At 56.7% G+C, this 14,841-nt stretch overlaps 1 protein-coding gene across 6 annotated transcripts in view; it reads left to right on the forward strand.

Annotated features, from left to right (window-relative positions):
- The first annotated feature begins 361 nt into the window (after positions 1-361).
- The window catches only part of MICALL1 (MICAL like 1), a 28,089-nt gene continuing 13,609 nt past the window's right edge, over positions 362-14,841 (forward strand). Inside the window, exons 1-6 of one of the 6 annotated variants that reach the window (XR_007470345.1) lie at positions 362-852; positions 5,063-5,111; positions 5,550-5,691; positions 10,471-10,559; positions 11,680-11,822; positions 13,367-13,812. Coding sequence is in view for 4 of the 6 variants with exons in the window: in XM_049694955.1 (XP_049550912.1) it covers positions 707-852; positions 5,063-5,111; positions 5,550-5,691; positions 10,471-10,559; positions 11,680-11,822; positions 13,367-13,812 (1,015 nt within the window). In the remaining 2 variants the exon portion in view is untranslated. Of the gene's footprint in view, positions 853-5,062; positions 5,112-5,549; positions 5,692-10,470; positions 10,560-10,591; positions 11,110-11,679; positions 11,823-13,366; positions 13,813-14,841 lie in introns of those variants that run through there. The other 5 variants (XR_004476647.2, XM_049694955.1, XM_033405031.2 and 2 more) reach the window with 5 other exon arrangements.

Consider the following 14,841-nt stretch of genomic DNA (forward strand, 5'->3'; position numbering starts at 1 on the left):
GGGATTTGCAGGTCCTTAGAGTGGGAAGCACTCAGGATGGGAGGAAGAGGAGACTTCCCGGTGGGCAGCGTGGTGGAGGAAGAAGTCACTGTGGGGAGGGGCTAGTTTTCGGTGGGTGAGGGGTTCAGGGGCCATCCCAGAGTTCTTTGAGGAGTCCACGGCGGGGAGTGGGAAGGGGTGACCGGGATCGCCGAGGAGAGGGGCGGTGGGGTGCTGGGCACGTGAGGCGGGTGAGGGTGCGGGGTCCGCGTCTGGGGGGCGGAGCCACCGCTGGGTGGGGCGCCAGGCCACCGCCCCCTCCCCGCTCCCCCGCGGCGGCGGGCGGGGACCGAGACCAGCGGGACGACCGCGCCCGCGGCCGGCCCACAGCAAGGGGAGCGGGCGGCAGTGAGTAGGCGGCGGCCGGCCGGGCCGGGCCATTCGGGCAGCGGCTGCTCGGGCAGGTCCGGGCAGGGCCGGGCGGGAAGCAGGCAGCAGATCCGGGACCCCGCTCCGGAGCCCGAGCGAGGACTCCGAGGCCGCGGCCCCGCCTCCTCCCCGCCCCGCGCCCGCCGCTAGCGGGTCGCGCCCCGAGCTCCAAGCCGCGCCGGCTGGGCCGCGCCGGAATCATAGCCGCAGCCGTAGCTGGAAGCCGGCCCAAGCCGGGTCCAAGGGTGAAGCCCGGTCCCGGCGGCGCCCGGAGCCGGGCCCGAGCCCCGCGCGGCTCATGGCGGGGCCGCGGGTCGCGCTGCTGGCTTGGTGCCGCCGCCAGTGCGAGGGCTACCGCGGCGTGGACATCCGCGACCTGAGCAGCTCCTTCCGGGACGGCCTGGCCTTCTGCGCCATCCTGCACCGGCACCGGCCCGACCTGCTGTGAGTGCCGGGAGGGCGGGCGGCCGGCCGGGGCGCAGGGCGGCGCGGGCTCGAGCTGGGGACCCCCGCCCCGCTCAGTGACGCGGAGCCGGGGCGGCGGCAGGCGCCGCCCCCGGAGGCCGAGACTCCCACCCTCCCGCGGGCCCCCAACGCCTCGCGGAGACCCTCTGACCCAGGGCACCCCTCCCCCACTTGGCCTCTTTGACCCCGCCCACTGGAACACAGCCCGCCTCCCATGCTGGTCTTTCTACTGAGGCCCTGGCCCCGCCCACAGGGCACTGATTTCCGCCCAAGGGACACCGAAGCCTCCAAGGCCTTGCCTCTTTGAAGGAGCACCGAGCCCTCCTCGGGGACCCTGGGCCTTTCTTACACTAAACTCTTAAACAGGCACTCTGAGCAGCCCCCTCCACGTGGGGCATTGAGGCCTGTTCCCTCTGTGGGGCCCCCTTGCTTTGATTCCCCCGTGCGATCATGTTTCCAGGGCCCTAGCACAGTTCCTGACACAGAGGAATCCCTGGGTTAATAGAGGTCAGATGAATGGATGTAACCCCCTCCCCATTAGGACACAGACCTGTCTCCCCAGGTGTGTGCTGCATGACTCTGCTGTCCTCAGTGGGGCAGGGAGGCTGAATGAATACCCCTAGGGTCTGACCTACAGCCCTAATGGGCTGCTCCAGGGTGTGAAATTGGCCTCTTCTTGCCCCCAGGTGCCCAGTGAGGTTCCACGGGAAAATTTATTCAGACCCCAGAACAGTTGACTTGGTGTTTCTATCTCAGCTCCCTCTTCCTTGGGCCCTGGAACCTCTTCATTCATTCATTCATTCATTCATAAAACACTGAGTGCATGTTTATCTGGCAGCTGCCATTCCTTGTACTTCCGGTCTCATCTGCAAACTGGGGACAAGAGTCATGGTCCTTGACTGTCTTGCTTACAGCCCCTCGGACAGGGCTCCCCAAGCCTGACAGGGTCTGGAGTCTTTGTGTGTCTGTTCCACCCCCTGTGCTCCCCAAAGACAGCACCTGGGAGGCTTTGATGAAGGAGGGAAGGAAGGGAAGGATTGCCTCAAGGATTCGATGGTGTAGATGCATTTATTCTGTACCATGTAGGTGGTGGGGTGGGCCCTGGAGGAGAGGGTTTTGGGGGGTGTGGATGCAGAAGCGAACGAGATGAGGTGGAGATGTAGGTGGGCTGCTGCCTCTTGTGGGGCCTGTGGCACGGGGTAAGGGGGCTCAGGAGCCGCGCCTTGAAGGTTGGAGAAGGAGGGCACCCAGACTGGACCCACGCATTAGAGCGGAGGGTTCAAGGGGTCTTCTGTTTTGGCTGGGGGGCAAGTGGTGAGGAAGGGTTGGCCAGTGTGTGACAGGACTTAGGTGTCAAGCTAAGCCACGCAATGGACCTGAGCCTGCCAGCACAAAGGGCAGGCTGCTTGGTTTCCGGTCAGCTCCTCCATGTCTTAGGTGTGCAACCTTGGGAAAATCACTGGATCCCTCCAGGCATCAGTTTCCTGGTCAGTAAAGGGGGGTTGATAATAAGACCTACCTCACAGGATTGTTGGGAGAAATTAAATGGGACAATGAACATTCAATTAACATTAGTTATTATAAGAAGTGTTATTAAGCAGGAAGGGATGATGAAAGAGTCTCATTCCTTCGTTTATTCCACAAATGTCTGCAGGGTTATACTCTGTGCTGGACACTGTGCCTGGTAATGGAAATAGCTACTAACCAACCAAGAGGCAAACCCCACACAGTCCCCCATGGCCTATGCGGGTAACAGATGTATAAGCAGTGCTGATAACTCCACGTGGGAAGTGCTGTATCAAAGGGCTAGGTTGGGAGGGCCTCCCAGCCGTCACATAGACTTCAAGGAGGTAGTAGGAGCTGGGTCAGGGCTGAGGGAAGGGCATTCCCGGCAGAGGGGACCACCTGAGCAGAGACACAGGCGGCACTGTTGGAGCCCATAGCACAGGGCAGGGAGGGCTGGGAGATGTGGCTGGGCCAGAGTGCTTAGGGCTTCCTGCTGGCTAAGGAGGGTGGATGGGGCCACAGGGAGGGATGTGGCTAGAGTTCGTGTGGAGCGGAGGGGGCTTCCCTCCTGCGAAGAGATCCAGAATCAGGTCCAGGCATTCATTTGCAAGGCAGGCCAGCATCTGGGCTGCCAGCCCATTGCACGGGAGAAAAACCGAGGCCCGGGTCCTATATGAGGCATAGAGAGGACCTCGGTGACGGCTAGGGAGGATCTCCATGAGAGTAGGGCTGGGGTAGGGGCGAGGGCAAGCACCATCTTCTAAAGTGGTTCAGGCTTCTCGAGCTGTGGGCTCATTCCCCCTCCTCAAATCTAGGCATCTTTAAGCTCCCTTGAGGGACCATGTGGGTTTCATTTTTGTGCTCCTCACCTCCCCCAGAGCCAAATAGAACTTCCCAGCCTTCGAAAACTCTCAGAAAATATGTTTCCAAAGCCTAGATGTTGATTAGGGACGAAGGTAGGGGAGGGAGAAGTGGAGGAAAAATTGTAGTACCGTGGGGACCTTTACAGTTTTCACGCTGTTTCCGGCATTTATGCATTCAGCAGACATTTATGGAGTGCCTGCTAAGGACCGGGCACTGCGGAGGGTGTTGAGTGCGCGCCGTGAACAAAAGGTGACCCTAGCCTTCTAAGAACACTGCTGGGAGACTGAAATAAACGGCCCAGACAAGCTGCTTTTGTCTCATTCGGCCTCAGAACAAGCTTTTGTTGGGGGCTGGGCTGGTGTCACAGTGTCCCCGAGGTTTAGAGAGGTTGTGTAGCTTGCTCAGGGTCACACTCTTAGGCAGTGGCCAAGCAAGGGGAGGAGTTCGGGACCCAGCTGAGGGGAGAAAGAAGCGGTCTGGCCAGAGGTGGCCAAAGGGGCTGAAGTGCATACACAATCCCCTCCCCAGTCCACTCGGCCTTTTGGCCTTCGGCACCTCCTGGGGTTTGCAAACTACCCCTTCCTGCCTTGGCCCACGTTCACTGTACCTTGATCTCTGCCTGGAGAAGTTAGCAGGCAGCTGGGCAGGAGGAGGAGGGCTCTCTTGTGTCTGTGAGGCCGGCCTCTAACAAGCCTGGTCCTCCCCACCAGCCTGGGAGGTGGTACGAGGGCTTTCCCTAGTTTGCAGATGGGAAAATGAAGACCACAAGGACTGCCAACCCGCCCAAGGTCACACAGCCTGACCTGGAAGAACAGGGCCTGGGACCCAGACTTTGGAGGCCGTACTGCCTTCTCCGGCCTCTGGGCCCAGGTCTCAGGCAGTCAGGCTGCAGTTTCCAGCCATAGAAGGACAAGGCTTGGGGCGGGTGCACCCAGGAGGCTGCCGAGCAAGAAGGCTGGGTCTCCTCTGCTCATTTCAGCCACTCCAGCAGCTGGAGCCAGGAGGTGAGGAGGGGAATAAATAAAAGCTAGGTTACTCCGGCAGGCCCTGCCACTTCTCACCTGTCCCAGCTTAGGAACTGGGACACCCTTCACTGCTCCCTGAAGGATGGTGCCCCCAGGAGTGGCTCAGCAGGGTTGGCCGACCGTTCAGTGCCAGCAGCTCTGGAGAATGTACTATTTCCAGGCTGGTTCAGACTTGTTCTATTCCTGGCCCCATTGGAACAACGGTCCTCTTCGGCCTGGGTTAGGGTTTCAGCAAGTTGGTGTGGCTCTCCAGGTTTGTGACATGCAGTGGAAGGAACAGAAATGTGGATTCCCAGGGCGGCTTCCTCTTCCCGGGGTGGTTTCCTCTCTCTGGGCCTCAGTGTCCCTATCTGTAAAGTGGGGTGAATACCTGCCAAGTAGAGTTGAAAATAAATTCCAGACAGGAGCTCAGCCCAGTGCTCCGCGTGAGGCCAGCAATCTGTGGGTGTCCTTGTCGTCACCAGCACTGGTCCTGGTCTTAGTTTTGTCTTTGCCACTGAGTCAGGACATGGCTTCCTGGGGGATAAACTTGAAGCTGGGGCTTTTCAACCCCGCCCCTTCTGAGTGATTTCCAGCCTCTGCTTGGAGGCCCCCAGGGGCCGTGTGCTCATTCTCTGCCCCACCTGGCAGCCCCCGCTCTGTTAGCACGCGTTCCTTGCCTCAGTTTCCTCCTCCACAGTCCCCTCCCCCAACCCTGCTGAGACCCAGGCTGGCTGGGCTGTGGTCACCTCCACTGGTCACGCCCCTGCCCCAGCCCTCTCCTCAGTGCTCCTCCCCCACTTTGTCTCTTGCAGAGAGTTTGATTCACTTTCCAAGGACAATGTCTTCGAGAATAACCGTTTGGTGAGTCCCCCAGACAGATGGAAGCCCACGAGGCTGTGTGTTTTGGGAGGGTGTGTGTCGGAGGGCAGGAGTCTTGCAGGGCAGGAGCTGAGGTGAGGAGCTCATGGACCAGCTCCCAGAGCAGCTGCCTTGCACTGGGGCCCTGGCCGCTCCTCTCCCCACCCCCTGCTCCCCTCTGGCCCACTTGTGCCTGGAGCACCAGACCTTCCCCTTCCCCAGGTCACAGTCACCCCTGCCCTCATCGCCCTCATCCCGCTGAGCAAAGCTGGGTCTGTGCAGAGTGGCGCCCACTGACCCTGCCTCATCTTCCTCTTCCTGCTTGTGACTGCTTCTGTGCACCCCCCATCCTTCTCCCACCCCTGCACCTGCCCCCCACCCCACACGTTCCCCCCCCCCCGCCTCAAACCTTCCCCCACCCTGGCATCTGCACGCCCCCAGGCCTTTGAAGTGGCTGAGAAGGAGCTGGGAATCCCTGCTCTCCTGGACCCCAGTGACATGGTCTCCATGAGTGTCCCTGACTGCCTCAGCATCATGACCTACGTGTCCCAATATTACAACCACTTCGCCAGCCCTGGCCAAGGTGAGAGGGAGGCTGGCCCTGGGGGCGGGGCATGTGTCACACTGTCTTCTGAGGTGCAAACAGGCACAGGGAGGCAGCTCATCATTCATTCACTCACTGAAATATTAATTGAGTAAAATAACACTGTGCTGGGCCCGGGGGGCACAGCGGTGAAGGAGATCGCTGCCTTCGGGGAGCTCATAGTCTGACGGGGTAGACAGACAACAAACGCGTGAACCAGTAACTGAGTGAAATTATGTCAGAGGAGGGAATTCCCTGGTGGTCCAGTGTTAAGGACTCGGCGCTCCCAGTGCAGGGAGCACGGGTTGAATCCCTGGTCGGGGAACTAAGATCCCACAAGCCACTTGGTGAGGGGAAAAAAAAAAAATTAATAATGTCAGAGGAGACAAAGCAGGACGAGTTCATCCGCTGTCTGTGAGTTCACCTCTCTGGCACCCAACCTCACTTCCTGTTTGCAGACACCTCCCTGGGTTTTTTTTCCTCCAGTGGGGAAGTGGTCCTGTAGGGCTGTTGTGCAGCATCTTCCCCAGCAGTGACCTTCAAGGCCTGAGAACTGAGAGGCTGGGGAATTGTGTGGGGTGGGATAGGGGGGTGGGGGTGGGGGGATGGGAGGCTGCAAGGGTATTTCTCGGTCCTGAGTCAGGTCACTGGGTGGCGACTGAGCCTCCTGCCTGGAGAGTCCCCATGTGGGAATCTCTCCTGGGCCTTGTCTTCCGCAGAGAGGAAATGGGCTCAAAGAGGGGAAGGGAGGAGCTCAAGGTCACACAGCAGGAAAACCAAGTTCAGGTGTCCCGACTCCTGCGCTGTGTCACTGCTGTCAGGGGTCCTCTGGGGGTGGGCACCTTGCCCCTCCACTGCCATGTCAGTCCTTCCTCCAGCCTCTGCTCTCCATGTGGACAATCTCAGCCCATCTCTTAAAAGAAAAGTATTCTAGGAAGTACCGATTTTCTTTTTCTTACTAGGAGTAAAACATGCTTACTGTAGAAAATTAGAACATAGAAAACATAAAAATTAAAAGATTAAAATAATCTGTTACTCCCCATCCCCCCCATAATGCTAGGCATTAATATTATAATTGAACAAATAACATTATATGTATTTTACTAGAAATAAAAATGAAAGTATTTCTCAACTGCTGAGCGTCTGGTGAGAGGCAGGTGGACTGAACGTTTCTGTGCTGCCATTTACTGTCTGGGTGACAGTGGGCCACAGGGTCACCTCTCGGCTCAGGGTCCCCTTTGCAGTGAGGATAAGAACAGCATCCGTCTCGCAGGGTTGATGGGAGTAAATGAGGAAGGACGACCTGTGTCTGGTCCTTATTGAGGACTCAAGGTTACTATTATTATTACTTTTCTATTCCATTGGTTAGAATTTAGCTTGCTCACCTAGAATCACAGTTCAGTCGTATCTTCTGGAGGGTTCCCTGTGGCCAAACCCCGATCTCCCTCTACTAAGCTCTTCTCTGGAGGGCCTCCTTCCGGGGACCTGCGGGCTGGGCAGGTGGGGCAGGGCCCTTGGTAATACTGTCGGTGGTGCCCACTTTGTTCCTGGTCCTCACCAGGCACCCTGGGAGTGAGGTCACCCTGGTGGCCCAGCTCCCCGTGTTCTGCCCGGGGCAAGAGCACCCCCTGGGCCTGTGGGGAACTCCTGTTGCTAAAGGCACAGCTTGTGCTACCATACGGCTTGGCCCCTAAATGCAAACCATTTTTATCCCACCTGCTGCTCAACCAGAGGGAATGCAGCGAGGTGTTCCAACGCTGGAGGCGAAGCTGGCTCTTAGGCTCCCCCAGATGGTCCTCTTCCGTACTTTCTGGGTGAGGGGAGGGATTTCAAGGGTAATTTTGACCAGGCTTGACTTTCACTGTACTGGGTAACTTTGGAAGCTGGCTGTGGCTGAGACAACACCGTGCCGTGCTCTCCTTTCATCTTGTGCCAGGCTCCGTGGAGGCCGGTGACCCTGGGCATGTCAGCTGACCCCTGACCTCCAGGAGCCACAGCCTAGTCTGGAACCAGAGTGTGACGGAAGGAAGCCCAGTGGCTGAGGGACTCAGAGGAGGGGTACCTCCCCCCTACCAGGGTGACAGGGGTGGTGTCATCAGGATGAAGCCCAGTTTCTTAGCGGGGCCCCTGAGGGCCTCTCCCGACTTAGCGTAAGCCACTCACTGCCCCTGCTGTAGTCATACTGAATTTCTTGTGCTGCTTTGAATGTATCACATTCCTTTACTGCTAAGCCTTTCTTCTTGGTGATCCTCCAGTCCCTATCCTCACCCCCCATGCTCTGGCACATTCTTTCCTACTCATCCTCTCACCCCACATTTTGCCTCCTCCAAGCAGCCTGCCCTGATATACTCCAGGTGTTCTTATAGCCCCCTGCCCCGTGGTGAACATATAAGACTCTGGTCATAGTATCTCAATTACTCCCTCTCCCCTGTAGACCTGCTACGTGACTCCAGCACCTGGCACTTATTCATTCATTTAACAAATATTTATTTCGCCTCTACTGTGTGCCAGACACTGTGCTACGTGCTAGGGAGAGAGCTGAGAACGATACAGACTCACAGAGCTTGCAGTCTAAAGGATGGGGGAGGGAGAGAGAGAACAAAGTAATTAATATAATTGCAGATAAGTCCGATAAGCAAACAAAATAAGGTAATGGTATAAAAAGCAACGAGAGGGGCTTCCCTGGTGGCACAGTGGTTGAGAGTCCACCTGCCGATGCAGAGGAGGCGGCTTCGTGCCCCGGTCTGGGAGGATCCCACGTGCCGCGGAGCGGCTGGGCCCGTGAGCCATGGCTGCTGGGCCTGTGCGTCCGGAGCCTGTGCTCCACAGCGGCAGAGGCCACAGCAATGAGAGGCCCACGTACCGCAAAAAAAAGAGAAAAAAAAAAAGCAACGAGAGGAGGAAGTGGCTATTTCAGGTGAGTAGTCATGGAGGGCTTCTCTGAGGAGGTGACATTTGAGCTAAGCCTTGAACAAGGAGGAGAAGGAGGCCATGTGAAGATCTGGGGAGGAATATTCCAGGCAACGGGGCAGCAGGGGGCCTGTGTGCTCCAGGGGAGTGAGGGGGAAGGAGGAGGTGAGGCCAGGGTTGGGGTGGGGGTAGGGGGTGGGGGGGTGGGGTAGTGGTGGTGGTAGGGAGTGGGCCCAAACTTTTTGACCATGACTCATGGTAAGAAATATGTTTCCCATTATAATCCATGTTCATGTACACATATGTCACTGAAACAAGTTTCAGGAACCGATTCTTCCCCTTAAAACATGAGGTGCCCGCAGATATTTCCTTCTAATTCATCTTTACAATATGCTGGTTGCAGTCCACTCAGTTGATTTCAGGGTCCGTTAATGGATTGTGACCTGAGGTTCTGACAATGCTACCTTAGACCACAGTAAGGAATTCGGATTTTTTTTTTTTGGCCGGGCCTCACAGCTTGCAGGATCTTAGTTCCTCAACCAGGGATCCAACACAGGGCCCCCTGCATTGGAGGCGCCTAACCACTGGACCACCAGGGAATTCCCTGGATTTTATTTTTAAGAATTAGCATAGGGCTTCCCTGATGGCGCAGTGGTTGAGAGTCCGCCTGCCGATGCAGGGGACACGGGTTCGTGCCCCGGTCTGGGAAGATCCCACATGCCGCGGAGCGGCTGGGCCTGTAAGCCATGGCCGCTGAGCCTGCGCATCCGGAGCCTGTGCTCCACAACGGGAGAGGCCACAGCAGTGAGAGGCCCGCGTACCGCAAAAAAAAAAAAAAAGAATTAGCATACAGTAGTATTGATTTATCTTTTGGTATACAGGTCTCTGAATTTGGGGGTTTTATTTTAATCACTGGGTACAGAGTAGGTGCTTAGTGGATATTTGCTGGAGTAATGAAGGAGCAGAGTCATGGAGGAGGCGGGTGGGCTGGGCGGTGGGTTTCTTCTGGTTCGAGGGCGTGCAGGCAGGGTTCCGGGCTGCACCTGCCCACTTGGGCTTCGGTGGGGCAGCTCCTCGGCCCCAGGGAGCCAGCCCATCTTCCTGAACCTTCAGGCCAGCGCCATGTGGTTTCTCTTCTTTCCTTCCCTTCACGTGTTCAGCCTCGTGGGAAGGAAGCTACCCGTCCTTTCACATGTTGGGTGCTGATGGTTCTGTGCTTGTCCTGGTGCCTTATTTTATTTTATTTTATTTATTTTTTTATTTATTTTATTTTATTTTTTAAAAATAAATTTATTTATTTATTTTTGGCTGCATTGGGTCTTCGTTGCTGCACACAGGCTTTCTCTAGTTGCGGTGAGCGGAGGCTACTCTTCATTGCGGTGCCCGGGCTTCTCATTGCGGTGGCTTCTCTTGTTGCAGAGCATGGGCTCTAGGCACACGGGGTTCAGTAGCTGTGCCTCGGGGGCTCTAGAGCGCAAGCTCAGTAGTTGTGGGGCATGGGGTTAGTTGCTCCGTGGCATGTGGGATCTTCCCAGACCAGGGCTTGAACCCATGTCCCCTGCATTGGCAGGCAGATTCTTAACCACTGCACCACCAGGGAAGTCCCTGGTGCCTTATTTTTCACGCTGCCCTGTGCGGTGGGAGTCACTGTTCTGCTTTGCGGAGGCCTGGCAGGGTTGGGTAGCTTGCCCTTGGCACTTAGTTTGGAGGGAGGCATCCCCTGCCTGTGTGAAGTGGGAGCCTGGTCCCACTGCGTCGGTGGTCTGCCCTCAGGTGGTAGCCATGGAGCTCAAAGCTCAGGCCGGGTTGGGCCTCCTGGACCTCTAGGCTCTCCAGCTGCCTCAGAGTCTCTTTCTGGTCTCTTGGCAGCCGGGGTCTCATCACCCAGAAAGGGCCTGGCAGCATCCTCCCCACCATCCAAAGCACCCACTCCCGCGGAACCAGGAGACAGGGCTCAGGTAGGCAGATGCCGGGTGTGGGCAGGTGGGGTGTGGGGACAGCTGCCACCGCCGCGTTCCGCGGGTGTTCTTGGTCCCTTTCCCGTTGGCTTTGGGACTAGATTCTCACAGGCCAGGCCAGGGCGGTAGGGGCAGGGGATGGCAGGCCTGGGAGGGGCCCAGGGCGTCCACAGCACTGACTCTCCATCATGGGACTCCCAGGACTCGCCCATGCAATACGGCAAATTCTCCCCTTGGTTCCCGTGAGACAGAGCTTAAACTTCCTAGGGTGATTCTGCTTAGTCCTCTCAGCAGCACTGGGAGGCGGGTATTGTGTGTCCTGACGTACAGATGAGGAAACTGAATCTCAGAGAGCTTTGGTCATTAGTTCACGATCTCTCAGCTGGGAAGTGGGGGCCTCACTGCCAGCCCCCTGCTCCAAGATGCTTGGGGGATGACACCAGCATTTCACATCTGGACAACACTTCACAGTGTGCAGAGGGCTTTTCCCACCTGCTCCCAACTGCGCCTTGCTGGAGGACCTCTTGAGGGACAGGGAGCCCAGCCCACGGTGGGTGTCCAGCGAGTGTGTGCAGGGCTGAGACAGGCAGGGGTTATAGGATTCCATTTGGCAGGTAGGAACCCAAGGCTCAGAGACGAAGACAGCTTGCTCAAGGTCACAGTGCTTAGAAGCTGCGAAACTTGGCCTTAAATCTGCTTGGTTCTAGTTGGGGGGACAGAGAAGGCAGACGAGGTGGGCCTAAGAGGGCAGCCACCTGTCAGGCAAGGCCCACCTGTGGCGACGGGAGCGGGACAAGAGCAGCTCAGGCGAAGGGGTTATACAGCTGGAAGCTGCCTTCCTGGCGGACAGGGCCCCAGAAACTGGAAGTCTGGATTTTTGTGTTTCCATCCTGACTCAGTGACCTTGAGCAGGTCTTTCCCCCTTTCTGGACTTCAGTTTCCTCATGTGCAAAGCAGTGACAGTCCCCACCCTCTGCCCTTCTGGGGCTCTGACTGAGTGTGTTAGCACTGCGCACTCTAGGGAGATGGCCACCGTTAGAGCGGGGAACAGGGAGTGTTCCTGAACAGGAAGGCTGGTGACCCCAGCCCCACCCCCAGTCTGCCCCCCCATTCCCTGCAGGGCGATGAGTGCTCCTCGGGCAGCCTGTCAGAGCAGGGCGCCCACCGGACCCCCAGCAGCACGTGTGCGGCCTGCCAGCAGCACGTGCACCTGGTGCAGCGTTACCTGGCCGACGGCAAGCTGTACCACCGGCACTGCTTCCGGTGAGTGGTGGGGACCCTGGGGGGGTGGGGAGCTCCCCTAGATGCAGCACCATGGTGTGCCAAGCCGCTTGGCAGGCTCGTCATGCTGGAGCATAAGGCCTAGTGAGGGGAGAAGACTCGGTCAGTCGCAGAATTAGAGACAGAAATGGGGCCAGAGCTCTTTGAGACTAAGTACCTGATGATTAAGGAGCAGAATGTGCTCTAAGAGCTGTTGAAAAAAGAAAGCATTTTCAAAATCTTATTTTATTTTTTTCTTCCTTTTTTTTTTTTTCTAAAGAAAGCAGTTAAAAAAAGAAATCATAGTAACAACTTGCTTTCAGTGTGTGGTTCCCAGGGGAAGCCAGGTTTAAGAAAAATGGAATAAGAGGCAGGGAAAATATAAATAGCTTAGAGAATGTATGAAAACGTTTTATATGTTAGAAAAAAAATCAGCAAAGAAAATTGAATAGTCCATGGAAACCAGTGACTGGGAGTTATAGTGTGTATTCAGTTGTGGTTTAGAGTATGAGTGTGTGTGTGTGTGTGTGTGTGTTGTGTGTTGTGTGTGTGGTGTGTGGTGTGTGTAGGTGTTGTGTGTGGTGTGTGTGTTGTGTGTGTGTTGTGTGGTTGTGTGTGGTGTGTGTGTGGTGTGTGTGGTGTGTGGTTGTGTGTGGTGTGTGTGTGTGTTGTGTTGTGTTGTGTGTGTTGTGTGGTGTGTGTGTGGTGTTGTGTGTTGTGTGTGTGGTGTGTGTGTTGTGTGGGTGTGTGGTTTGGTGTGTGGTGTGGTGTGTGTGGTGTGTGTGTGGTGTGTGTGTGTGTGTGTTTGGTGTGTGTGGTGTGTGTGTTGTGTGTGTGTGTTGTGTGTGTGGTGTGTGTGTGCGGTGTGTGTGTGGTGTGTGTGTGGTGTGGTGTGTGTGTGTGTGTGTGTGTGTGTGTGTGTGTGGTGGCTGGACCTGGAACCCCAGGCACCTGATTGCAGAACTGAGGTGTCATGGGGGAAAAATCTCGAGGAAGGAAACCATTGCACAGTCACGTCTGGCCATCAGGGCAGTGTTTTAAATACTTTTTATGGTGACATACGTTTGACACTGTGGCTGTTGTAAGTACATCCCTGAAATCAAACTTGTATGAATAGATGCACAACTGGAATTAGAGTTTCATAAAACAAGTGTGATACATTCTGATATATCTTATTTTATTCTATTTCATAACAAAACAAAACAAAAACGTCTGGTTGGTTGAAAACCACTAAATTGATTTCTTGAGCCACTAATGAGTGGCAGCCCGCACACTGGATGGAACCTCCGTAGGAGCTGGGGGAACCTTTGCTTCCTCTTGCAGCAGAAACTGAAGGCGTGTTTCACAATTTATGTTGCTGATTTCACATGGTTTTATTGTTCTGGTGTGATTCTGACATTTACCCTTTTTCTTTTCCGCTGGGAAGTTCTGGGTACTGAGACGGGATCCAGGCTGGCAGTTGGGAGGAGGGGTAGCCAGCACCCTGGGCTGGGCTGCCTGGCTAAGTTGATCCCCCCATCCCACCCCACCCCTGTTTTCCCTGGCAGGTGTCAGCGGTGCTCCAGCACCCTGCTCCCCGGAGCTTACAGGAGTGGGCCAGAGGAGGGCACCTTCGTGTGTGCAGAGCACTGCGCCAGGCTGGGCCCTGGTGGGCGGTCAGGGGCCAGGCCCACACTCCCCCCACAGCCAAAGCAGCAGCAACTTACAGAAGAAGCCAAGGATGTGGAGAGAGGTGGCCCCAGCCCTAATGCAGCTGCGGGGCCCGAGGTGGACGTACCCAAGGCCAGCTCTGAGGGCCGACCCCAGATCCCCACCAAGCCCCAGGTTCCCGGCAAACCACAGGAGCTGGCCAGCACCCCGGGCAGCCGCCCCACACCTGCCCCCAGGAAGGCCTCTGAGAGCACAGCCCTGACGCTCCCCACGCCCCGGCCCCGGTCCAGCCTGCAGCAGGAGAACTTGGTGGAGCAGGGAGGCGGCAGCGGCCTGGTGAATGGTGAGCAAGGGCCCGACCGGGGCTGGGCGCTTCCTGAGGGGTGCCTGGCGTCTAAACGTACACGTGCCTGGGAGTATTCCTGGGGCCGTGCTGTCCTTGCCTGTGTGTGCTGTGGATGTGCTGGGGACGACCGTGGTGCTGAGATTATTAATTCACGCAGCAAACGGTTACTGAGGCCCCTCGGTGCACGCTCTGTTCTCCATGCTGCAAGGACACAGATCCCTGCCCCGTTCTGTGTGCCCAGGATGTGTGTCCTTTTGTGTCCATCTTGTGTGCTTCAGTTTCGGGGTGTAGGGAGTGTACATCATGTGTGCCTGTGTCCCGAGTGTGTCTGGTTCTGTGTCCACACTCAGGTGACCTCCCCTCCCAGGCCCAGCCTGTGTGCTTGTCCACATCTGGATGTCTGGCAGGGGACAGCTCAGGGGCTGGGGGTAGGGGAGGGTGTGTCCCTGGTCAGATGGGCCCCTGGGGCACTCCCCAGGCTGGCCTGTTCTGTAGTGGAGACCCCTGCCTCACCCCTCATTGTCAGACCTTCCCACATGACCTCCCTGGGCTTCCATGAGCTCATGGAAACATGGTTCCTTGTAACCTGAGACGTGCTGGGCAACTCTTATCAGAGGAGGCCCAGGGGAGGGAGACTCCCAGGGTCTCCCCCTGGGACTTGTTCGTTCTGTTCCGCACTCGTGGAGGCCCGTTCCTGAGCTGGGCGCTGGGGATAGAGATACTGTTCAGACCTGTTTGTGCCTTTGAGGTGCTGCCAGTCTCGAGGGAGAGATGGACACAGACATGAGGATTTTGGTAGAATGTAGATGTCTGTTAAGATGGGGGAGCAGAGGCTATGGTGGGGTTCACGGAGGACACTTGGGAGTCAGGGGAGGCTTGCAGGAGGAGGTGACCCTGGGGCTGAGTTGAAACAATATTTCCTGTCCACTTTGGGAAAGTGTCAGAGGGGCACTTGGGTTCCCCCTTCTTTTTTTTAAAATAAATTTATTTATTTTTGGTTGCCGCGCACGGGCTTTCTCTGGTTGT

Source organism: Orcinus orca, chromosome 11 (genome assembly GCF_937001465.1).
Source record: "Orcinus orca chromosome 11, mOrcOrc1.1, whole genome shotgun sequence".
In the NCBI taxonomy this organism is placed as follows: domain Eukaryota; kingdom Metazoa; phylum Chordata; class Mammalia; order Artiodactyla; family Delphinidae; genus Orcinus; species Orcinus orca.